This window comes from Ctenocephalides felis, unplaced genomic scaffold (assembly GCF_003426905.1).
Source record: "Ctenocephalides felis isolate EL2017-DRISC unplaced genomic scaffold, ASM342690v1 CF-g0.4_SCAFFOLD_03572, whole genome shotgun sequence".
Classification (NCBI taxonomy): domain Eukaryota; kingdom Metazoa; phylum Arthropoda; class Insecta; order Siphonaptera; family Pulicidae; genus Ctenocephalides; species Ctenocephalides felis.
This window is the reverse complement of record NW_020539726.1, coordinates 2,687,332-2,714,561: the sequence shown is the minus strand read 5'-3', so window position 1 is coordinate 2,714,561 and position 27,230 is coordinate 2,687,332. Positions and strand designations below refer to the sequence as shown.

General features: G+C 30.1%; 2 protein-coding genes across 2 annotated transcripts in view; both read right to left on the bottom strand.

The window, feature by feature from the left end:
• Positions 1-27,230, bottom strand: part of LOC113387711 (regulating synaptic membrane exocytosis protein 1) — a 330,281-nt gene that overhangs the window by 40,390 nt on the left and 262,661 nt on the right. Inside the window, exons 5-7 of the mRNA XM_026625078.1 lie at positions 24,208-24,212; positions 17,992-18,249; positions 8,192-8,422 (exon numbers count right to left, since the gene is read on the bottom strand). Of these exons, the coding sequence (XP_026480863.1) occupies positions 8,192-8,422; positions 17,992-18,249; positions 24,208-24,212 (494 nt within the window). The remainder of the gene's footprint in view (positions 1-8,191; positions 8,423-17,991; positions 18,250-24,207; positions 24,213-27,230) is intronic.
• On the bottom strand, positions 2,795-3,970 carry LOC113387710 (lysosomal aspartic protease-like). The gene has a single exon (XM_026625077.1). It carries the CDS (start codon positions 3,944-3,946, stop codon positions 2,795-2,797), a length of 1,152 nt encoding a protein of 383 aa, XP_026480862.1. The 5' UTR covers positions 3,947-3,970.

Below are 27,230 nucleotides of genomic sequence, written 5' to 3'. Positions count from 1 at the left end.
AATAGAACATTTTTTTATATCAATAATTTTTTTAGTTTGTTTTTAATATCTCTTAGTTCCGCTGAACGTGAAGAACAAGCGGACACTTTACTTGACGAATAATGTATGTAATATAATAAATGCGACCAATAATATTGTTCGGCGCTCCAGCATGCAACGCGGCAGCAAAGACTAACCTACGGAGGCTACAGACTGTACAAAACAAAGCTTTACGACAAGTACTTAGCAAATCAAGAGACCCACTGACGCGACACTATTACTCTTCTAGAAACATGAACAGACTGACGTACCGACAGTACTCGAAAATAAAGAAGCTCACGGAGAACTTTCATCTCAAATGCAGAGTTTGGCATGGCGTGCTTGCTACACCAAAATATTTCTGGTGTATATTGGCCTAAGGCTTCTATGTTATCATTGGGGTGATCCCAATGTATACCTTAGCGGCACCATTTTTGCTTATGTATTTTTATTGTTGTGTGTTTTTTGGAAAAATTATTAAACCTTTTCTTGTTTTAGTCATATAAAGTATATTTTAAATAATTATTATTGTTTTTAACAACAGATATGCTGGACACAATACCTTCAGGTAAAATGTTCAACTGAAAAAAATGTGGAATGTTATGTATATATATACTTAATAAAATATATGTTTTTGAGTTGAATTGAGAAATAATGTCGCTCTATATGGCGATATGTGGTACATATCTACTATAAAATATTTATTGCCCTCTACTATGAAGTAGTCTTATTAAAAATATGATATTTCACTTGTTTTTAAGTGAGACAATGACTTGAGTTAATATTGATGAACATGTGTACCCGTGGACCTTTAGGCCCTGCTCTACCCTATAAAATATAGAACAATCCAAGAATTATGGAACAGTTTTTTTAGTTTATTTTATCTTAAGCTGGCCACATAGGTAACTGTATACATGTGCAATTGAATGAATGCGCAACCAAGCGTATTTTCACAGTGCCCACAGATGGCTCGAATTTATGTTAAGTATTTGCACATGCATATCAAGCATGTCAAATAAGAAACGTCAAAACATAACCTGGAAATATATTTTTTTCATTAATTCATATATTCACAGCATCAGAGGAGAATTGAAATGATTCACAGGGCTAATTTAAATACTTTCAAGTGTTTATAACTTCGAGTTATGTATTCGCTACAAAATAAACCAAAAATGGGACATGTGCTACCACACACGAATGAACTTGCCGACTTGAATAATTGCGCAATTAAAATAATCGAAAAATGCTCATGCCTACTTGCTTGTACCAGTCTGTCAAGTTACGTCAAAAACATCCCACAGACGCTACGGAATACATGTTCAAGTCACAGGTGGCGCAATTATACAGCATTGTTTGTGGCCGGCTTTATTTTCAAAGTACCATAAACGGCTAAGAGAAAAACAGCTATGTTTAAAAATCCATAACAAAAGTATATTTTTGCGTTTGATTTGTTTTGATTGCGCAGTTACTCAGTTCTCCAGACCTTAATTTAATTTTTAAGTATACGTCTTATAAGATGTATTGTTAATTTTTAGAGTCAATAGTTTCTTATATAACCTCTATAAAAGCTTACACCTGGATGGGATAAAAAAGTCAAACTAAACTTCATTCTGGAAAAGGTGTAAAAAATAAAAAATTGCAAATAAAAATTAAATTAAGTTTAAATAAGCTAGTTTACAAGAGAAAAAATAAATAATTATAGTTATTCCAACTCTGTCGATGAATATTTCTGATAAAATATCAAGTCAAAGTTAATTATAGTTTTATCTCAGCACCCATGAAATTTAAATTTTGCATTAATTGAATAATGTAGCTATTATTTTGTGAAAACGCTTCGAAATTAAAAACAAGACATTAAACCGGTTTACCTCCTGATCGACTTAATTTACCCCGCCTATGAGACAAATAGAACCTGGTTACAAATTTTTGAAAAACAGCTAAAAACAACATTTTTGAAATAGTGAATTAACTGGGATTTTTATTGAACATATGTGTTATTTTGGTGATTTGATTGGTTTCGTTTACACAATATATTTGCTCAAAATCAAATTGGACCTTTGTTTCCCGCCCTACCCTATCTACACGATAACATAAAACGTGAGAGTACATAACTAATTATAATACATGTACAAGTTTTTAAAAATGTTTTATATTGACAAATAATACGAGTAAAATAAACTAATATTTCAAATCAAATATTAATTCTGAACACAGGAAAGAACGACTGAAGCAAAAACAACCACTCTCGAATAAGTCATATCTAAACCAAATACCATCATGCCCGGACGCTCAATCAATTAATTGGCATCCGATTTAGACATTCTAAATACTACCAAAAAAATATCGATGTTTCATGATGAAAAAAGTGCAAATATCATAAATAAGTGTTAGTTCTAATATTTTCTGCAGAATAATCTTAAGTCTACATTCCATATGATATTACTCAACACATCGAGATTACGTAAACTATCATCAGTTTAAATTAAAATAAAATAAATAAATACACGGCATGAAATAACATTCTAATAATTATAGTGAATATATTAGTGATCATTAATCAATCAATCTTGAAAACACACATAATGTTGTTTTTATTCGCATACGTAAAAATAGTAAAACAGATATTTCTTGAATATTTTATTTCCAATTTGTTTATGTGGACTATAACTGTTTTAAGTAACAAATTTGTATGTTGTTTATAATTCTAGTACAATATATATAAAAATATGTAATCCAATTCAGCATATATATATATATATATATATATATATATATATCATTTAGCTAGAGCAAAACCTAGCCGATTACGTCCCATATCAAATGTTGTATAAAATTTGCCAATAAAAATATCACCGAGAATCCATAAGAGCCCATTTTCAGAAGGTAAGTCTACACCCATAAATCCTGACAAACAAATCACTTTTTGATTGCGAATTTCTCGTATAATATAATCAGTTTTTTCTAATTTGAAACTTTTTCCATTTAAAATGAATTCAATTACTGGTAATTTTGTCATATTGCGACAATCGATCATATATTCACCTCCCATTATTGGGGTAGCGCCTATAAAGTTATTTAATAATTGCATGTCTTCCTTAGGTCCAACAAAAAGTCTCGTGCCAGTATCTGCAATGGCCTCACATCCACCAACACAAAATGACTGATTTCCAACTTTAACCAAATCCATTTTAAATTGCCAAAAATCTGTTTTGGTCACAGGCAAATATGTAAATTCGCCACTGTAATGGTCTGGATCAGATCCACCCAGTAAAATTTCGCCGGCAATTGAAGCGGTAGGATCGCGGTTGAGATAAAAAGAAAAAATCGGGTTTTCAATCAATCCTTGTTGAAACATATTATAAAACACTGGAACTACACCATCGATAGAAAGTGAACTGTATCCCAATCCGAGGATACCGTCAAATTTTGCGGTAACAAAAGCTAATCCTGGTTCAACCGTAGCTTCAGTAAACGTTTGATTTACAATATCTAATCCACCTATATTGACTGTGTCAGTAGATAAAAATCCAGTAACACTTCCAGATTCATATTCAATAGCACAATTGGTACCGTTTTTAATGTATGTGGAAGATTTTGAGCTGTCATATTTATTATGCACTAAACAAGCGACATTTGCGACTTGGCACTGTTGGGACGGAATCCATAGGTCTGACGATCCTGTGTCAAAATTAACATTGAATGCTTGCGGAGGATTACCAATGGTAATACGTCCATAATACTGAGCATCTAGGTAATTTGATAATGGCTCAGGAATACTTTCAGGATCATACCTAAATGGTAACTGCTCTATTTTCTTTCCAAGTTCTTGCAATTGGGTACGAACACTTTTAACTTTATGTAATTGTACTCGTATGATATTTCCATAACATGATGCTATTAAAGATATTATGATAAACTGGTATAACATTTTGGAATATTTATAGCACAACACAGTCACAGCTTTGTTTCGTTATTACCATTTAGTAAATTTTCAATTTGACATCTCGTAATTTCCAATGACATTTTATATTTAGAAACTGATATATTCTTGCTTGCAATGTGTACAAAGTGATAAACGTCGACGTGACCCCAACATGGAAAACAAATATGTTTATAAAGCGATAAAATATATAATAGATAAAACTGAATTAAAAACAATGCATACTTTGTAAAAAAAAACAACAAACAACCTATGAAATCACACCAACTAGATGCAAAAATATTGAGAGCAGAAAAAATCGACAGATTAGTTTCATGTACTATAATTTATGTTAGAAATGAAATTAAGATGAAATTTATCTAGTTGAAAGGAGCCTTATGCCTTAGGGCAAGTAGCATAAACTTGGTGTTATGAGTAAGTAATCGACTTCATGAATAAGTATTGACATTTAACTATTTAGAAAAAAAAAGAAATGTTTATTAAGGCCAAGAAATCTCTATCACCATAAAATGTTTCAATAAAATAGCCAAGAAAGTATATAACAATTATATATATATATATATATATATATATATATATATTATAGGTCATATATAAATTATCACATTATGTGACGTAATACAATACTAATACTATTTTTCTCTTTAAAGCTTATTAGATATATACTCTTTGCATAGCTGTGACCAGAAGGGCTATTTTCAAATAAAAATACATATATTTTATACATATTTTATATTTTTTATATATTTTTATATATATTTTATTTTGTTTACATTTCAGTTTTTTTCTGGGGATCAGGAGTAAATTAATATCACTTCGTTTCCAAATATTTATATTTATTAACTTTTCGTAGGGTAAGTTATTGTAACCGTCCAAAAATCGAAATTGAAATTTTTCACATTTCTTCACATTTTGAAGGTTTCTGAACATTTTGGCATACCTCAGGAAAAATGGATGTGTGTGTGTATGTATGTATGGATATTTGAATGGTGCAAAAAACATTCGATTCCTATTAATAGGAAGATGCGCTGAATAGTTTTTGGAAAAGACAGGTCCAGCCGTTTCGGAGATACGAAGCAAAGAGTGCAGAAAATAGATTTTTTTTGTATATCGAAAATAATTCAGATCTTAAACGTAATTCTGATTTAGGTTCTAATATAATTTAAACAAATAATTTTAAATTTGCAATTCAGTTTATATAATTCTTATAAATATTAGACAATGTTACAATATTTATAATAATCTATTTGAAAACATTCAGTATTCCTCGAACATTTCGTTACGGTACGGGAAGTTCCAGCAATTTGCCTTAAGGCACGATGCCATACACCCCACTAGTTTATTGTTGTATTTATTTAGTTTTAATATTCACTTATTGAAATATACCTAGAACCTAGGTTTAATTTAGAAAATGAATTATACCGCATATTAAATGTGCATATAACTTAAACTTATATGTGCATAATTCAAATATCATCGTGGTTTTTGTTCGTTGTCTTTCCATTATCATTATAATCATAGTTTATCACTGTCTAGTGAACAGACAGAATCATTGATAGAATCTTATCAGACTCTTATAATGTAATAGCTTTTCGCCCACATCGGTTGTTTAGCATTGACTACGAAGTTTGAGTCGTTTATTATTATTGACAAGCCAGACATTTTTATTATTCATCATAATAATGAAAGCAAAATAGAACTGCTAAAAGCTTTTATACAATTCATTGAATACATAACACCCGGCATATATCTGGATTGGCAAAGAATCCATTATAGTTCCAATTACTTTCAAAATTCTGTTTATCTTCGAGCAAAATAAAATATGAACTTTCGTAAGTAAAAAAAAGAATACCGAATTATAAGTCTCTGGAAAAGTTAACTTATATGTCATATCATCAATATATGTTTTGAATTGAATATACAATTTATTGATACTTTCATACATGATAAGACAGTACTTGGTCGAATTACACGAATTCAAAAAAAAAAAACTAGTGGGGTATATGGCATCGTGCCTTAATTCAAATTGCTGGAACTTCCCGAACCGTAACGAAATGTTCGAGAAATAGTGAATGTTTTCAGATAGATTATTATAAATATTGTAACATTGTCTAATATTTATAAGAATTATATAAACTGTATTGCAAAGTTGAAATTATTTGTCTAAAATATATTACAACTTTAATCAGAACTAAAAATAAAATTTGAATTATTTTCGCAAAAAAAAAATTAAGAAAAAAAATTTAGAAAAAAAAATTGCAACAAAATTTTTTTTTTCCAAAATTCATTATTTTGTTAAAACAAGCAGAAATTTATTTGAATCATTTAAATCGGACGCTTAGTTCCCTAAAAAACTGCCATTTTCGCGCATTTAGCTCTGTATCTTCGAAATGGCTGGGCCTGCCTTTGCCAAAAAATAATAACCACTTCTCCCAATCATTACTAATCTTTTTCAGATCCTTCAAATCGTATGCTCCGTTCTCTCAAAAACTCGATTTCTATTTTCTGCACTCTTTGCTCTTTATCTCCGTAACTGCTGGACCTGCTTTTACCAAAAACTAATCAGCACATCTCCCTATCAAAAGGAATCGATTTTTTTTTGAACCATTGAAATCGGTTGATCCGTGCGCCCGAAAACGTGACCGAAAAATTGTATTCATCCATACATACACACACACATCCATTTTTTCTGAGGTATGCTAAAATGTTCATAAACCTTTAAAATATCGAGAAATGCAAAAATTTTCAATTTCGAATTTTGGACGATTACAATATCTTACCCTACGGGAAGTTAAAAAAGATACATAGAATATTTTGATAATTCATAACACAGCAAATACAGTTGTTCGCCCAAGTTATGGAAAAAGACAAATAGCCCGATTTAAATATGTAATTCAAACAAAATTCGATTCGTACTGATTCGTACTGATGTTTACATATCTATGGTACTGACGACGTAAAAAACTGATTAGTTTCTTCGGGTAATCTAATTACATCGTAATATTTGAACGTATGGGTTGAAGTAGGAGAGCTAGGCGCTTAATGTAAGAAAGATAAGTAAGATCTCGAACGATATTAAAATATTTTTCTGCCTCGTTTGGACATGTACAACGTCCTGTCTAGCCACTAAACTGTCACGCACGAACACTATTTTTGTCATAGCCACAGTCCAGCAGACCAATGCAAAATACAGAATTATGCAGGTCCGTCATTTTTGACAGGTAATATAAAAATGTGTTATCTAGAAATATACTTTTGTACTATTTTTATCGACTAATTTCAAATTTTATACATCTGAATGAATTAATAACTAATTAATTAAATAATATTAAATAATAATTAATCTGAATAACACCAAATTTCGTAATCTTTGATAATGCGCAACAATTTTTGTTTGCTTTTATTTCCTGGACTACAAAAATTACAAATTAAATCAAGTTGTAAACTCTGAGTTGCTCCAATCTACAAGTAATTTATTTTCCATCAAAGATTAGACCACATTGGTTTTAATGGGCAAAGGCTGTATCAAGAAAAACGACAGATGGATACTCCTGCAAAAGAACTTACAAAGTTTTTAGAGAAATATGGAAAAAACGATAAAAAACAAATATAAATAAGTAAATGAAAAGCGAAGGGAAAAGCCAAAAATAAATCAACAAAATTAAACTGAAGTAAACAGAACTAATAAATTCGGCAACTGAATCCGAAGAGTAGTATTTTCTAACTTCTGGTAAATATTACACACAAACGAAGTAGATTGGCCAGAGTATATCATGTATGATGTGTTACATGAAAAATGTGATACAGCTATTTTTAGCAAGGTGTCAATTTTGTTAAAAATGAAAAATGAACAAAAAAAATGATAAGTGGTATTATTGTGATTTTTTGTCGTTACTATTTGCTTCAGTAGATGTTACAACTAACTTCGAACAGGAGGTAAGACACTTTTTCTAGCAAATGCTTAATTGTAAAATAATAAACATTATTTGTAGAAAACTGTTGTAGAGGAATAGTTGCAGCCCATCTTTATTTTGTAGGAATATAATCACTCAATCCAAAGATATGATGATTTAGAGAAAACAAGCTACCCTACTAATACACAAAATTATCAGTTTATAATTATATAATAGTTTCATCACAAAATTCATAAAAAATATATTACTTAATTCCTGATAATTTCTATAGCATTAAAAATAATATCTAGGTAATACAATGAAATATTTATAAACATACAGTTGACTGCCCCTCCTCCGTGTGCGTCTGTCTTCATCAACAAATAATGAGGGCGCCATGCCTCCATCGGGACTTGGCGAAGAATCTTTCTGAGGACCGGGCGTATCGTCGGGAGCTACCCGGAAAGAAGCTCGTCGTGGGCCGACAGGTGAGGGGCCCCTTTCTTCAGGTGCGGCTGCACGCTGAGCTGTCTGCATAACTCCCGGTGCATACACATCATAAGCGGATGCTCTGTAAGCATAAAAATAATAAAAATATAGCATATAGTTTTCGTCTTCAATTAAATCTAACTATTATGATTTCTAATTAAAATATAAAAGCATTTAAATTACTTGTAATTATATTAATTACAGTGCATGTATTTTCTGAATTTGTAGCTTATTATTCCAAATTTTATTTAATTTATATAATTCAACCAATTTTTGTAGAATTGTTTAGTGCACAAACTTTATGGCCATGTTAAATTTTATGAAAAAAATTTAAATATCAAGCTTCTGCTATAAGGAAGTTCTGACACGATTACATATATAATTTGTAATTTGCATTTCAAATAAATGGTAACTTTTTTACACAACTAGAAGTATTGTAGACTGCACACTTACTATTTAGCTAATTCCAAAGCCATTTCTAATGTCTTGGCCGGTCTTTTCGAAAACCTAATCGCGGCCAATGGTTATAATAACGTTTTTAAATTTGTGAAATTTTGACTTATCGCATCACAAAACTCTTGACATAAGTTTTCACGATCATCATATTTTTTCAAACTTGCATCAAAATTTTAAAATTAAATGGCTGATTAAAGAGCCGTAATATTTTATTATGATCTATAGGTCCATGATACTTATGGTCAAAAAAAGTTTCATAACTAGTGATGTATGGCATCGTGCCTTAAGGAAAATTGCTGGAACTTCGAGTTTTTCGAGGTTACTATATACCTTTGAGGTTATTACTAAAATTAAAAATATTTTTACAAAAGACATATTACAGTTGCCAGCAAAATAGCCAAAACAAACAAGCAGTCAATAATGAACAGGGCCACAGATCATGACAAATCAGATGTTTCGCAAACAAATTATTTCACAACCCAATCACAAAATATGGCAAGCGCTCGCGCATGATCTGACATCATGTGATATTTTTCTACTGGTCATCTTGTAAAAAATATGCATACTAACTGTCCTCAAACCAACTATGTCTCAAAAGAAGCAATCAGAGCAGAAATTGCAAAGAAACCCTCATAGAACACATAGCCTCCTCTGTATCAAAAACAAAATATTCTTTTTTACAAATTAACTTTATTATATTGTAAACATTTAGCAATACACAAACTTTTGGTTATGGTCATCATTTAATTAATTTAATTCAAATACATCCATTGTTTCTGCAGGACCATGTATTTACACTTATGTCTACAAAAAATATTTGTTGATAAGCCAAGAGATATTTCATCTTTTCTTCTATATGCTTCTTTTTAAACAAATGTGGTTTGAGTTTTTGGAACAAATCATCATTTTTTCGTAAAACCATAGTGATTTCATTTCGTTTTCTCTTTTTAACATTTATCACTTGTACCGACATTTTCAGCGCTTTTGTTTGAATCAAAAATTTAGATACACGTAACTTTGAATAATATTATATTATATGCCATGAATATGGATAAAAAGACTATTAGGCACTAAAAATTGCTTTATACTGGGTACGACGAGCGCCACGACGCATGGAGGCATATATAAAGTGAAAAGGCAGGTGCGAGAAAAACCTACCACCTTAGAAGCTGACAACAAGGGTTCCAACTATTTGAGAAGTAACTAAAAAATCCAAGTAACATAAATATAAACTGACCAATACAAATATGTCGTAAAAAGTGAAGAATATCATTGCATCTATTACTATCTGATTGACAATAGATTGAAAGCCTTAAATATTGATTAAATATGAAAGTGATGAAAGTCAATTTACATGCGAGAAAAGTCAGATATATAAGTCTGTTGCGCCTGTTAATGTAGTAAATACTAAGAAGAACTAGTGGTCTGTGGCATCGTGTCTTAAGGCAAATTGCTGGAACTTCCAGTACCAAAAGTTTGAGAGTTGAAAAATGTAAACTAGTGGAGTGCATGGCATCGTGCCTTAAGGCATATTGCTGGAACTTCCCGTACCGCAATTAAAAATCTTGGTATGGAACCCAAAAAATTTTATACAAAATGTGTACACATTATTGAAATTTCTATAAAATATCTGATAATATGATGTACATATGTCCAATAAACATTTTTGACCGCCAAACGACATTTTTTTAACTTCCCGTAGGGTAAGTTATTGTAATGGGCCGAAAATCGAAATTGAAAATTTTTACATTTTTCGACGATTTGAAGGTTTCTGAACATTTTGGCATACCTCAGAAAAAATGGATGTGTGTGTGTGTGTATGTATGTATGGATACAAATTTCCAGTCACGTTTTCGGGCGCACGGATCAAACGATTTGAATGGTTCAAAAAACATTCGATTCCTATTGATAGGGAAAAGAGCTGATTAGTTTTTGGCGAAGCCAGTCTAGCCGTTTCGGAGATACGGAGCAAAGAGTGCAGGAAATAGAAATCGACTTTTTGAGAGAACGGAGTATCCGATTTGAATGATCTAAAAAACATTCAATTAGTAATGATTGGGAGAAGCGTCTATTACGTTTTGGCAAAGGCAGGCCCAGCCATTTCGAAGACACGGAGCTAAATATGTAAGAAATGGCAGTTTTTGAGAGAACTAAGCGTCCGATTTAAATGATTCAAAGAACTTTCTGCTTGTCTTAACAAAATAATTGATTCTGGAAAAAAAATAGTATAATTTTTTTTTTTTTAGTTTTTCTTGTATATCGAAAATAATTCAGATTTTATTTTTATTCTGACTAAAGTTCTAATATGACTTAAACAAATAATTTTAAATTTGCAATTCAGTTTATATACTTCTTATAAATATTAGACAATGTTACAATATTTATAATAATCTATTTGAAAACATTCAGTATTCCTCGAACATTTCGTTACGGTACGGGAAGTTCCAGCAATTTGCCTTAAGGCACGATGCCACCCACCCCACTAGTTAATTTATTTTTATAGAGAGTCTATAACAGCTAGACCTGCCTCCCCAAAAATTTAATCAGTTGTTTATCTTGTCAATAAAAGTATAATGTTTTTTGAATTATTAAATGCGGACATTCCGTTCTCTTAAATACTGAGTTACCGTTTTTGCACTTTTGCCCCGTATCTTTAGAACGGCTAAACCTGCCTTCGCTAAAAACTGATCAGCTCATCTCCTTAGTTAGCTGGAACGGCTAAACCTGCTTTCGCCAAAAACTTATCAGCTCATCTCCTTATCAATACGAACCGAATGTTTTTTGAATTATTCAAATCGGTTGATCGGTGTTCCCGAAATCGTCGACAAAAATTTGTATCTGTACACACACATACACCCTACGGGAAGTTAAAAAAAGATTTTTAATTAATCAATTATTAATTATTAATTAATAATGTTTATATATGTTTTGTGATTGAGTTCACGTTAAAAGTCCGTGTTAAAATATAGATTATGAAATGTATAGTGTTTTCTAGACAAAAAATATCAAAATTCAGTCATTGTTTACAATTAGTTTATATATGTTGAATGGTTAAACATTTCAAGGAATGTGTGTTATTGAAAGCGAAAAATGTTTAAATAAAGTTTTAGATAGTTTTAGGTTTCAGAGTTAATGTGAACAAATAACGAGATTCGTTTGGAATGGGATTATATATGACGGGAAAGCCACGAAAGTCTATTTTCACTTGATATATGAGAGATCTATAATCTCAAGTGAAAATCACTATTGATGCTTATTAAGCTGACTAGCGGTTGCTAATCTACCTTTTTACTACGGACACATGATCAGCTTCGAAAACCTTTTGGTGATTAAAATTATGAACTCTAATCTACATTACGTACAATTATTATTATATGGTTTATTTCGTCTATTATCGTTCTTAACGTATGGTGACCCAAAATCGTAATATTTTTCCTACAATTTTTTTAAGGATTTCAATGCGCCATATACCCTTATAAGCCATATGGTGATAGAAAAATAGTTTAGCTGTGAGTGCATGTGATGTATTATTAACTTCCCGTAGGGTAAGTTATTGTAATGGGCCGAAAATCGAAATTGAAAATTTTTACATTTCTCGACGTTTTGAAGGTTTCTGAATATTTTGGCATACCTCAGAAAAAAATGGATGTGTGTGTGTATGTATGTATGGATACAAATTTCCAGTCACGTTTTCGGGCGCACGGATCAACCGATTTGAATGGTTTAAAAAGCATTCGATTCCTATTGATAGGGAGATAAACTGATTAGTTTTTGGCAAAGGCAGGTCCAGCAGTTACTGAGATGAAGAGCAAAAAGTGCAGAAAATAGAAATCAAGTTTTTGACAGAACGGAGCATCCGATTTGAATGATCTAAAAAACATTCAATTAGTAATGATTGGGAAAAGTGTTTATTAATTTTTGGCAAAGGCAGGCCCAGCCATTTCGAAGATACGGAGCTATATGTGTGAATAATGGCAGTTTTTGAGAGAACTAAGTGTCCGATTTAAATGATTCAAATAACTTTCTGCTTGTCTTAACAAAATAATTGATTTTGGAAACAAAATTTGTTTCAACTTTTTTTTTCAAACAAAAAAATTTTTTTGTATATCGAGAACTGGTATACATAATACATATACTTATATTGCATTGCTGGAAACGCTATATTTGTCAAAAAAAATTATATAGTTTTAACTATAATATATATAATTCCAGGTCATAGATTTATGGGGCACTTCACGAATTGATGAGCGCATTAACTCACAAATACAAACAAGACTAATTTGAATGGCGTGCTGAAGCATCAAAATTAATTTATGGTTTACGAATGATTATAATTAATAGCTGCTAAATTATCGTGATAATAATGAATAGTAAAATTTAACGATGATTATTATTTTATTGTAATTCAGTAATTTTAATTTAATATTATGATGTTGTTAAGGAATTGGCAATTTCTTGATAATTTTATTATTTGAAAATTTGAGTAATAGTAATTTTATTTCTAGATCTTACTCGCAATTTAACATTGAAAATATTAATTATTAGAGAGAATGTGGTCAAGTTCGAGGTGCTGTCATTAATGGAGAGATTTGATACTACGGCGAGAGCAGCAAAGACTTTGAGGCGGCAGTACTCTCAAACTATCAATTTTACAAAAAAACGGTTTTCTAAGGAATTGTAGGAAATTTTATCTAGTTTAACTCGTACATAGATACTTTTATCGCAGAATCAGCCAACAAGGAGATATTTTAAAAAAGCTGTTGTTTGACGCCATTTTTCCAATATGGCGGCAACTTGCCGCTCAAATTTGAGGTGGCAAAGTTGATTTTCGTAAAGAGCACCTCGAAATCTATGAGATTACCAATTTTCAGAATTCCCGGAGTACTGTACCGGCAACAGCCTTTTTTTGCACCAAATGACTGGACTATAAAAATAAAAACCAAGAAATGGCATGATTTTTGTTAATACATTTGGCTTACATTTAGTTCCAATGATTCCATCTAGCACTGAACTGAATTTGATTAAAATACACTAGCAAAATTATGTAATTTTTAATTTCTCATTTTCATTCTCATAGAAATACTTCATAGAAAAACTAAAGTTATTTTTCAGAAAAAAAATTCTGATTTTTTTCATTAAAAAAACTTATACCTGTTTTCAGTTGTTCTGTTGAAAGTATCTAGCAATTCATTCTATAATTATACTAGAACGTCAGATCACCGACAGTATTACTATAGCCTATGATGTATCACTAGCGGTAACTACAGGGTGGTTTATGGAGTAATAATGTATCAACAGATTCTTGATTAGTTAATTTATTCAACGCCATGTCGTGATCAGGAAAGCTCTAGGTAAGATTCAAGCAACTGCACATATAAACTTGCAAACTAGTTACAATACACAAAATTGTTCCAAAATTTGAGCGCCTTAAAATGATTTGCAGAGTATGATACGTGTAGTATTATACAATAAGCTTTCTGAAAATTGTATAAATTATTCAACAAACAACAACAACGGAACTTCCCGTTGAATACTGAATGTTTTCAAATAGATTATTATAAATATTATATCATTGTCTAATATAAAATAATAAAATAAAATCTGAAATATTTTCGATATACAAAAAAAAAAAAAAAAATGAAACAAAATTTTTTTTTCCAAAATAAATTATTTTGTTAAGACAAGCAAAAAGTTCTTTGAATCATTTAAATCGGACGCTTAGTTCTCTCAAAAACTGCCATTTTTTACATATTTAGCTCCGTATCTTCGAAATGGCTGGGCCTGCCTTTTCCAAAAACTAATAAACACTTCTCCCAATCATTACTAATTGAATGTTTTTTAGATCATTCAAATCGGATACTCCGTTCTCTCAAAAATTCGATTTCTATTTTCTGCACTCTTTGCTCTGTATCTCCGAAACGGCTGGACCTGCCTTTGCCAAAAACTAATCAGCTCTTTTCCTTATCAATAGGAATCGAATGTTTTTTGAACCATTTGAATCGGTTGATCCGTGCGCCCTAAAACGTGACTGGAAATTTGTATCCACACATACATACACACACGCACACACACACACACACATCCATTTTTTCTGAGGTATGCCAAAACGTTCAGAAACCTTCAAAGCGTCGAGAAATGTAAAAATTTTCAATTCCGATTTTCGGCCCATTACAATAACTTACCCTACGGGAAGTTAAAAAGTAAAATAATAGTAAAATTAAAATATTAAATAATTGCATTGATTTTGATAAAGCAAATATTACACAGGCCAACAGAGAAAATGGTGCAAACGATTTTAATGCTGTTTTTAAGTATATTTGGGGCGCTGATTTCAAAAATGACATTGTTTTTTTTCTATGAGCTTTAGTTTTCAAGATATGATATACAGTAGAACCTCGATTATCCGGACTAATTGTTGTCGATGGGCATCCGGATAATCAAAAATCGGTCTTCATCATTTTCCGATTTTCACTCCCCTCTTCACGTGTACGAAAAGACAAAATTGAATCGGCATTCTTTTTGATATCGCTTATAGTGGATGTACCTACACCATACCTATCAGCTAATTTACGGCCGGTTTCGCCTTTTTTAATGATTCTATAATATTTATTTTATTTTTAAGGGATAACACCACCCTTTAAAAATGTATATATGCACGTCAGAACACACTAGTAAAATTGCAAACAAACTACATAAAGCGATAATGCAGCGCGGGGCAGCGAAACAGCGGCGCGGTCGAAATATACAAGTTCAGACGCGATTATGTCCGGATAATCGCGAATCCGTATAACCGAGGTCCGGATAATCGAGGTTCTACTGTATATGATATATAAGGAATGAAAGTATAAAATAGCAATACAATTCAGAATGTTATTTTAATGAGATATGGCTACTCGTACATACAAACTTACAAGACCCATTCGGCCTTTTCCGTGACGACCTACAATGGACCTGGTTTCGGCAACTTCTTTCCAAGTTCAAAACTAGAGCTGATACGCATAAATGGTTTGCAGATTTGATATCAGCGCAAAAAATACTATAACAATCAGCTCTAACGTTTGATGCACCAAACAAAAAAAATTGTAGGCCTGTGTTATAGACCAGTTTGGGATATTTAAGTTAAGGCGATAATGAAATATAGCTAGTGAGTCAAATATATACATATATATATATATATATATATATATATGTATATATATATATATATAAATTAACATATAACATCGTCTTGAAGTCATTTCATTTCTCACATTTTATAATCTTCAATTAGGATTTACAAATTCTACTTTCAACATAAAGTTATTCTGGGATAGCTCAGCAGCGTCTTCACTTGAAAACTTTCATTCAACGTATATTTATACATTGAGAGTTAATTAATTGAAGCCGCAAAGTTATGATAGAAGAACTTCAACCTCCGCACAGTATATTTGCGGTTCAGTTGTTTGCAAGAATTTATAGAAATGACAGATCCGACGTTTTGCTTCTTAGTAAATTGTTAAGAAATTTCCAGTTTTCAATAGAGATGATGCTGCAATTATGAAGTTATAAAACAATTGAAATGAATTTTTATATAACGCATTCTTATATTTTATTGTAAAAAAACTTTATAAAGATATATATTCTTACAAATATTTCTGAAAATATCATGTACTTTCAATATTGGTACGGATATCTGTATCAGGTAAAAATTAGTTCAAATAACTTAAATTTTCAATCAAGATTTTATATAATGAAAATCGTTTGTACAAAGTGATTTCATTAACTAACATATCACAATTCTTGTGAGATTGTAAATAGCTTAATAGTTAATAAAAAGTATTTACACTTGCTATTTTTTTGTATGTATAAATGTATGTCTTGAAAAGGGCAGACAAAAAGATTGGTTATGCATCTAAATTGACACTTTCTTCTAAAATTGTTAAGTAAAACTCGAGTGTTCCATGCAAAAGGGTTAGATTAAATATTTGGTATAGTAAATATCAAGTATTTTTGGAATGTATTCTACAAGTTATATATATATATATATATATATAGATTCGCAACTTGAAAATATGAAAATATTATTACTAGGATAGGGCGAAACCTAAAGACCCGATATAACCTAAAGGCAGGGTAAAAAGATATACCATCAATAACTCAAAAACAAGCTAGGTATAGAATGTGTTAATAATACTATTTCAGATTAAAAGACTAAAGATATGTAATCAGTCGCTATCAACTAAACAATTCTTGTTTTGTAGTTTTTTTGGTTTTGAGCGCTTGCATTTAGTTTATGATACCTGCATATAATTATTAGATACACGTTATTTAAATATTTTATAAGGGGACAGAAGACCAATTTTAGAAGAATAGTAAAAAACATAGTTCGATAGTTGATGGGGTCCAAAGGAAAAAAGATGTAGTATGTTTGTATGAATATTAAAGCGGGTCGATTTGTATGGGTCAAAATGAGATACTTTGCTGAAGAACCCATACATCTATAATGAATTTTGATGACCCGTGTATAAAGTAAACGTAAAAATATCTACAAATATTTTCTATTTTGAAGATTTACACTACGTGGGTAAAACTTATCCTACCCCCTATGTAAAAAATCCAAAAATGATAAAAGAAGTGAAAATCACATCCAAATATTTTGATTGAATTAACCATATTGTAACAACAATTGAAGGTCCAAGTCGTGGGTTGAAAAGATCATTAAGAAATGTAACATCCTCTGAGGAGGTTGGTCGGGTCCGGGCGCGAGCCCTTAGACCCGCTTAGTGTATAGTGGTGTGTGTATTGTGCCAGGAGAGAAAAACCTGTTCCAGCAAAGGTCAGATACATTATTGTTTATAAGTCCCTCTGTTCCAATACTCCGTTTATGTTAATCCGGTTAATCGGTTTATAGATTGTGAATTAGAGTTTAGGCAGAGGACATGACTGTACGCAAGTTTGGTTTAATACCAAAGTAATATTAAATAAGTCAAAAGTACATTTTGTTTCATTCGCGTAGTTAGTTGGTTTAGTTTCCATAGGTAATTACAGGGTGTTTATAGAAGTCGAGTTAAGGAGTTGGAGTAACCCTTTCGTAATGGGGTTGCAACGCTAAGATGTAATATGTGGAAGTCGTTGCAATCCCCGAGAAGAGGGCTATCAACCCCTATCCGTCACAACATTAGTAAATACATTCAATAAAAACATAAATTATCAAACCTTCTAGGTATGGGCGCAGGCAATCCAAGTCCTGTGCCTCCTTCACTATCTCGTCCACCCGGCAAACCGCCAGCCGTCTGTCCTCCTGCACCTCCAGCGCTTTTAAGTTCCTCATCGTAACTGTGCTGCTTCGTTATTCGCACTGATTGTCTACGAGAAGCGGGAGTTCGTTGGATTGACGGTATATTAGCCATAAACTCCTCGCCGCGTCTAGGCGGTGAATTCGAACGACTACATGCCCCACTTCGCATTCCGGACCTGTTGCGCCAGTCGAGGTCGCCGCCTGGTGACTTGGCTCCTGATCCCTTGAGCTATTTGTAAAAGAGAGAAAAATGATCCATTGTAGATGTAAGTACTAGTTTATGTCAAAATTTGCGTCTAGATTGCAAGTATAACATTTTATAGTGCCATAAAAGATATTGATTTTATTCTACTTCTGCTTTATTGCGTCGTTTTGTGTGTGAACTGTTTCATTGCTACAACTTTTGCTTTTTAAATCTATAAAGAATTTGATAATAAATTTTTTTCATTACATTTATTTTCTATTTTAATATTGAATTTAACATTTACTTTTATTGTGAAAAATATAAATTTATGCAAATTGAATATGAGAAATGACAAAAGATTCTTGCCATAAGATGCTGAATGTATAGCATGCGACAAGAGTTATTTGATATTCATGTTTCTCAGAAAACTGTAGGTGTAATATTAGCATCTACAAAATGGATAGTATAAGTATAAAGAATGTACATTCAAATATATAAGTAATTTGAAAATATAAAAATAGCCCGGAAAAATGAAATGAAAATATAAAAACTACGATTTTAATTTTGAAGATATTGATTCCACTAATTTTGAAGATACCATTTTGTGACCCGGGTTTTTCTAAAACCAATAAATATTAGATACAACTAGTATGCTCATATGAAAAAGGCGGGTTAAATTACCCTTTCACATTCATAATTTTGAATTTTTATTTACAATTTTACAAAAATTAACAAAAAACCTGAAAATTAACGTCTTGACGGCCTGAAATAGGTGCTAATTATTATTAAATAATTATGAAGAAACTTGAACGAAATTTTATAATTACTTTGAAAGTTGATAATACATATAAATCCAAAAATATAAGATAAAATGTTACCTATAGTCAAATAATAAAGTTTTTACACAGTAATTCTGATTTGAAAAGTTACTATAATACTTTGAAAGAGACGGATTTTTATTGCATTCTTAAATAGTATTTATTATTTTGAAATACTTGAATCTGTTCTCCCCTTGGCTGTCTCATTTTACCTATATGAGGTAAGAGCCAGGTGACAAACTACAAAAAAAAACAGCAAATAAAATGCAATTCTACAATGATGATTTAGCAGAGAGTTTTACTGAACATAGTCAGATACTTGTTTGTTTGTGTTATTTGTTGTGACATAATTGGTTTGGTTTTTAGATTTTACAATATAATTGCTCAAATATAAATTGCCCCGCTCAACCCTCTTTAATTTTTTTTGAGAATCATAAAAACAATTTTTTATTATTTATTTTAAAATTTATCATTTAATTTAAAATTACTGTAAGGAATCACTCATGTACTTGAAAGAAACTCTGTATAGAGAGTTTATGCAAGATCTTATACTTCATTACTTCAAAATTAAATTTAATATATTTTAAAATGAAGTTTGACAGTTTTATAAATATAATTGCCATATTTGATCTGAGTAAATCTTACAAGCCTCTAGGTTGAACATTTTAAAAGATCTACATTGCTACTTAACGTATGAAAATAAATTTGTGGCACACAAATCTAGATAAATCTTATATTTTGAGTTGCATGAAAAAGGTCTTCTTAGAAAGGTCAAATATGGCAATCTTCAAAGGTCAATTCTTAGATTTTTTTTCCAACTAACTTCGTAACTGACAAAAAATCAGTGGGCCCATTAAAAAAAGTATTCACTGTATTCGAATTACCCAAAACCATTAACATTTTATCATCGATTTGTTATTCAATCTGCGAGAAATTAATTTAGAAGTTTAAGGCGATTAATAAAAAGACTGCACGACTTATTAGTATATTTCTGGATTCTGCAGCAATAAAATGATACTGCATAAACATGAATTTTCATAAGATTTAAAATGATACATATCTCTCAAAATTCAGGGGCTATAACTCAAAGAAAAAAGTCATAGCTACATTAAGTTACTATTTTGTAAATGAGAAGTAGAAAACTATTCAGTATCTTTTAAATATATCATACCACGAACGCTCTTGATTATTTAAAAGTGTTTTGAATTAATATTTCGAATATATTTGCTTCAAAAATAAAATATGTTTTATCGCAACTTATTATCGAGAGAAGAAATGTAGTGAGGAAAAGTAAGTGGAGATAGAAATATATTACGAGCTCAATTCAATTTGTATTTCCTATGTTCCATAATCCCAGTGGGTTTTTTTGCTGCGCGCTGAGCACAATAAAAATCTTGGCTTCTATCCAAGACTACGGATTCAACTGGTTGTATAAAGAGTGCTCAGCATTGGAACGACGATAATAATCGATATTGCAACATATGTGAATATCATACGATTGCTGTCTTTGAATTTGATAATAAATTTTATAAAAAATAAATTAGATTTTTTCAAATATAATTAATAATAAACATAAAAAGTTCCAATATTGTTTCAAGTGTATATCATAATCCATCCATATGAATTCCATATGAATTTTGATTGATTGCATTAGTAGTTATATTGATAAATTTAGGTAACATCTTACATTCTTGAATATTAATCATATTATACAGAAAATACATAATAACTTATTACACGTTAAAATATTATTTCGAAAGTGGTTTATAGCCTTCATATGTGTAGGGTAGGGTTTAATAATATTTGAAAGAAGAATAAAAAAAGATGTATAAGCTGGCATCACCTCGATTCTTATGACGTTGGTGCTATCGGAAAATAAACGGGAATGTTTGAAAATCCATAACAAAAGTATTTTCTTTCGTTTAGTTTTTTTGGTTGTGATAACCGTTATTTACGAAACCTTAATTTTTTAATTATACGTTATTTAATTGTTTTATAAGTTGCTTTGTTAATTTTTACATCAAGTTCAACAGTTTTATAAGCTCTAATAAATGTTACATGTGAGTGGGGTAAAAGGAACCAGCTAAACCTTTACCCTAGCAAATTTGTAAAAAATGAATAATAGTAAATAAAAAACTAAATTAAGTTAACAAAAGAAATTTTACAAGAGAGAAGTTATTCCAACAAAATATATAGATCCGATTACTTTATTTCCTTTATTTTTAATTTTAAAGTGATTTTACAGAGATAACATGTTATCTCTGTAAAAATGTACCGTGATTTTTGCATTTTGCATTAGTTGAATAATGTAGCTATTATTTCGTAAAAATCCTTTAAAATAAAAATAAAAAAATGAAAGTAATTGGTTCCATTTGCCCTCTAGCCGTCCCAGTTTACCCCGTCATTGGGGTGAAAAGGACCAGGTGACAATTTTTTTTGCAAAACACATTTCTATAATGTTTTACTGAACATAGCTAAATGATTGTTTGATATGTGTTATTTGTTATGATATAATTGGTTTAGTTTTCACAATATAATTGTTCAAAGTCAAACTGGACCTTTGTGCTCCACGCTACTCTAAACAAATATTTGTGTACAAAATTTCTATAAATTATATATACAATATGCTCCACAACTATTTCAGACAATAAAAATATATTTCCGTATTTCGTGCTAATATGTACTTATTTTTTTCACAAAAACTTAATACCTATTAGAAGTTATTTAATTTGAATTTTTATTACTATATTATTCTTTTCATTTATTCTGGCTTGTATTGTTTACTAAAAACCCTTGCAAAAATAAGCGTTATATTTTAAGCATTGATGTGCATTGTATTATATTAGCCAAAAAAATCATAAACACTATATGCAATTTTAAAGTTTAGTTTCAATCAATATTTGACCTTTGCTTGATATTTTCTTGAAAACGACAGCACATATTTCAAAAATTTAATAGCAATTTGATTAAACTCGTTAAGGACTAGCTAGTTTCTTTAGAATCTACCGAAACATGCAATGTTTTTTTCATCAGTAATAGTTCGATAGACAATGGTAATCGTTCTGATTAGCTTTTTGTAAAAATAGTTCGTGCCGTTTATTCGTAAGTAATTGCTGATATTTTTCGACAAATATGATTAAGCTTGGCATTATGATACAGTTTACAGTAATAATAGTAATAGCTAGTGTAATAACTATCCTTAATATATAAAGCTAAATGCCACTGGATATGTTACTAGTTCAAAACTTAAGTCTAGTGAGCTATTATGAGGATACTTCGTAACTAAATATCCTTACTCAAACATATTAATTTATTAAATAATGGTACTGAGAGAGGGACTATTTTCACTTGTAAACATATTTTTAACTTCCCGTAGGGTAATTTATTGTAATCGTCAAAAAATCGAAATCGACCGATTTGAATGGTTCAAAAAACATTCGATTCCTATCGATAGGGAGATGTGCTAATTAGGTTTTGGCAAAGGCAGGTCCAGCAGTTACGGAGATAAAGAGCAAAGAGTGCAGAAACTAAAAATTGAGTTTTTGAGAGAACGGAGCATCTGATTTGAATGATTCAAAAAACATTCAATTTGTAATGACGGGGAGAAGTCGTGATTAGTTTATGGCAGAGGCAAGTTCAGCGGTTTCGGAGATACAGAGCTAAATGTGCAAAAAATGGTAGTTTTTGAGGGAACTAAGCGTCCGATTTGAATGATTCAAAGAACTTTCTACTTTTTTTAACAAAATAATTGATATTGGAAAAAAAAATTTGAAACTTTTTTTTCAAAATTTTTTTTTTAAATTTATTTTTGTATATCGAAAATAATTCAGATTTCTATTTTAATTCTGTTCTAATATACCTTAAACAAATAATTTCAACTTTCCAATTCAGTTTATGTAATTTAATAATTTTTATAAATATTAGACAATGTTACAATATTATTTTAAAACATTTAATATTCCTCGATCATCTCGTTATGGTACGGGAAGTTCCAGCAATTTGCCTCAAGGCACGATGCCCTAATTGCCTTAAGACAGAATTCCACTTACAGCTAGTTTTGGTCTATATCCTGCAAAACAAATATAAATATTGGTATGATGATGTTCGAGATGGTTATCAAACCTAGTTCCTTAGGCTGCAAGACCAAAACTCTTACCACAAGGTCATTAAGAAGCCCAGAAAATGTATTTATAAAATTTTTGTGCAATATCACTTTTATCAAATTCTAATTAGAAACTATCTAAATTTTTTAACAGTTTTTGACTAAGTATTGATTGCAAGTAATCAATAATGCAACTACCTGCAGAGAAAAGCAATCGACCAGATTAAATTCAATGAGTTGTATCGTTAATATTATGTGATTAATGCATATTTAAGCAAACTATACACGCTACGGTGACGAATATACAAGCAGATGCATGCTCATTCGTGCGAATAATTTTCAATAATATTTGGAGTAAATCAATATATCTAATCATACAAGCAAATATTTCAGATATATGCTTAGAATTATAACATAAGGAAAAGCGCGACATAATAGTATGCGATAAAAGCAAATTGCTCGTACTTTCCGTATCGCAGACAAATAATATATGCATACAATTAATTTGTTTATTGAAAACGTCAAGCATAGCATAATTTGATAAAAAACATTGTACTTATATGTCAGAAAAAAACTTATTCGTATTCTGAATTTTATTAAAAGAGGATAAAAACTACATAATACCATTTATTTAATAATATATATCAAACGTTGTACAACCCTGCTGATGAATATTTCTGACGAAATACTTATTCAAGTATATATATACATTATTATTTCTATGAAAAATATACCAATGAAGCTATTATTTCGTAAAATCTCCTTAAAATCCCTTTGAAAAAGATCACAAGCAAAATTTTGAAAAACAGCAAAAAAACATATTTCTACAATGACAATTTATCTGAGTTTTACTGAACATAGTCAGATAGTTGTTTGTTTGATATGTGTTATTTGTTGTAATATAATTGGTTTGGTTTTCACAATATAATCGATCAAAATCAAATTGGACCTATGTACCCCGCCCTATTCTATACCATCATCAAACAAATCACGTTTTATTAAAAATGTTGATGTTAAACTCCCAACGAACAGTTCCTTTACATTTTTTATTATTGTCTATTACATGATCAAACTCAAAATATTATTACTAAATTTATAGATGATAAAATATCTCAAGATAAAATGCTGTCTATATTCATGAACTCATGACCTCTTTACGTGTTTATATCAACCACCATACAGGCGCATGAGAATATGGCTGCTCCAGGAATTCAATATAATATTCTTTATGATATAGGTATAAACATAATTCGTTTTCATTCATGGATTTTCGACGTCAGATGTTCTTATTTATGGAACATTTTTCAGGTTATAGGCATTCATCGAAAAGCTATGCTGTTGTAAATTGAGGTATAGAGACACACAAAAGGTTTTATACTTCAGATGATATAAAGTCATACCTCGACTTGATGCTATTGAATGAAATGTAAAAGCAAATAAAAATAAATTTATCTAAGATAATAATAATATGAGGAATTTTGTGAGTGGGGAATTTTGTTGAAAATATGATACACAAATAATTATGATTTGAATGTGATATAATAAGTAAGCTGTTATACAGGTGATATAAAAAACACTGTTGAATCTAACTAAAAAATAACAATACATCTTATGAGACATCTGAATAACGTAGACCTAAAAATTTTAATAAGGTCGCGTAAACTAAAGAGTACAAGAAACAATAAAACTAACAACGGAAGAATATACTTTTGTTATAGATTTTCGAACATTTCCCGACAGCGACGTCGAAAAAATTAAATTAAAAATTAATTAATTAAATTAATAAAATTAAAAAATTAATTAGAAAATTACTTTCAAATATGGTTGTTAAATTCCTAACGTTACTTGTTTTTAAGATGTCGGTGGTGGATCTTTTTACCCGCGGACTTTTAAACTCCAATATACCCTATATAAAATTATCTTAATTATAAAGTGATTATATATAAATATAATCACTAAACATAACTCTTAATGAAATGATACGTCAATAATAGAATTTCAAAAAACTTTGCTGCTGAGGGACAATGAAAGATTCTTCCAAGGAAAAAAATAATGAGTCTTTCTATGTACAGTGTACACGCAAAAGTAAACATCTATAACTATTTTTATTTTTAGTGAGAGTTTATTTAAAAAAACTTGGTAGCAATAATTTGAAGATCCTGATACATTTATGAATTAAAAACATTTTTTAAAAAATGGGGAGCTTTAGGCTGAAAAAACAAAATCATTAATAATATTAGCTATCCATAAAATCTCAATAATGCACTCATTAGATCATTTTTGGCGTTACAAATTTAAACAGTTAAACGGTGTAAATTGCCATGCTGCTAAGAATGACGGAAGTAAAAATTGCATTTCAATTGTCCTAAATCCTGGCGAGTAAATTGCAATAAAACAGAAAATATAGCATGAAACTAGGGGCTTTGCATTTTTGAAAAATTCAAAGTGCTCAAATTTTCACAGTATATTTTGTAAAGTCAAGAAATAGAAGTGACAAAGCAACTATGATGTAAAATAAAACTGGACTAACTAGTTGAAATTTACTTCTACATTTGGAGCAGTTCTTGAGTATAGTTGAGTGCTATGGACTCTGAAAGAAAATCCGACAAACTATTTGAAGAGAAAAAATAATGAAAAACTACAAAGTTGTAAATATTTCTCACCATATTGCGAAGAGAAACGGAGTAAAAAATAAAACAGTGCTGCTTAATAACAGAGAAGAAATAATGCAAATGCAATGCTATGACAAACAATAATGTATATGGTTTTTTATGTGAAAAAAAAACACGTGGTATCAAATCTTGAGACTTGGTGTGCGGAGAAAGGAAGCACATAATTTGTGAAATGTAAACAAGGAAAATGGGGAAACATAACGTAACTGCTGCTGTAGGGCAGTTACTGACGCAAATTGACGGAATTTTCCATTCTAAAATAAATGAAAAAGTTTTCAAATAAATTAAAATATAAGATCAGCAAAAAATATCAAAATCATTCAAAAAATTCTTTTGAAATTTCGATTCATTTAAATCATTCGATTCCTTTGATTTTGTAAAGATGTTAATTTTTCTTTAAATTTATAGCTTGAATTTTTATAAAATTTAAATTAAATTAAAAATAGCTATAAATCGAAGTTGATTACATATTAAAATTTTTAAAATGTGTACCCTTCTAAAATTAATGAATAATATGAATAGAATTATATATAAAACAAAATCCGATTTTTTTGGAATTTCTTAAAGATGGAAAGTACAATTAATATACCTTCTTATTTTAGCAATTATTACACCGTATATGTTTGCAAATTGAAAAAAATCAAAGTTGAGTCAAATAAATTAAAATACATATTCAATTAAAGCCGTAGTTTCAACATATAATAGTAAAAATTTAAATTTACTAAAGATTGTCTTTATATTGCTCTGAAAAATCGACATTCAATTTTGTATCGTTTCAAATAATATTGTAATATGAATAATATTTTTCAAATACCCAAATTGCGCTCTCCAAACATCTAACTTTGCGAAAAAAGCCATAGATGTTTTAAATTGACATATAATACACAGTGGCACATAAATTAGTTAAAATATACATTCAATTTCTTGCGATTTTTACTACTATAAAAGCATCGGCACAACTAAACCACTTGTAGATCCTCTCGACGAGGTAATACACCCTATATAATATGCATTGAGTATACTCAGAAACTACTTGAATTAAAAGTTAAAACTAGTTGGTATTGGTATTTTGCCTTGAGGCAAATTACATAAACTTCCCGATTTGTGTAAATAATCGACTTAATTCATGATAGACTTAATTAATGAGTAGTTAAAAGTATTCGAAGTGGATTTATTACACATTATTGAAAATCGAACTGGTCAACCCGGTCAGAGTATTTTTTAAAAGCAAATTTTCAAAAATCAATAATTTTATTAATTGAGCCAGTTTTTTGTAGGACCTTATTTGTTTAGTATGTTCAATAAGACCAAGCATTTATCGTTATACCAGGTAAATCATCTAATTTGAATTTTAACAAATGTCAAAAGAACTACTCATTTC

What these genes read in the sequence shown, in the direction of transcription:
- LOC113387710 (XM_026625077.1), bottom strand. Translation starts at nt 3,946, where the DNA reads ATGTTATACCAGTTTATCATAATATCTTTAATAGCATCATGTTATGGA.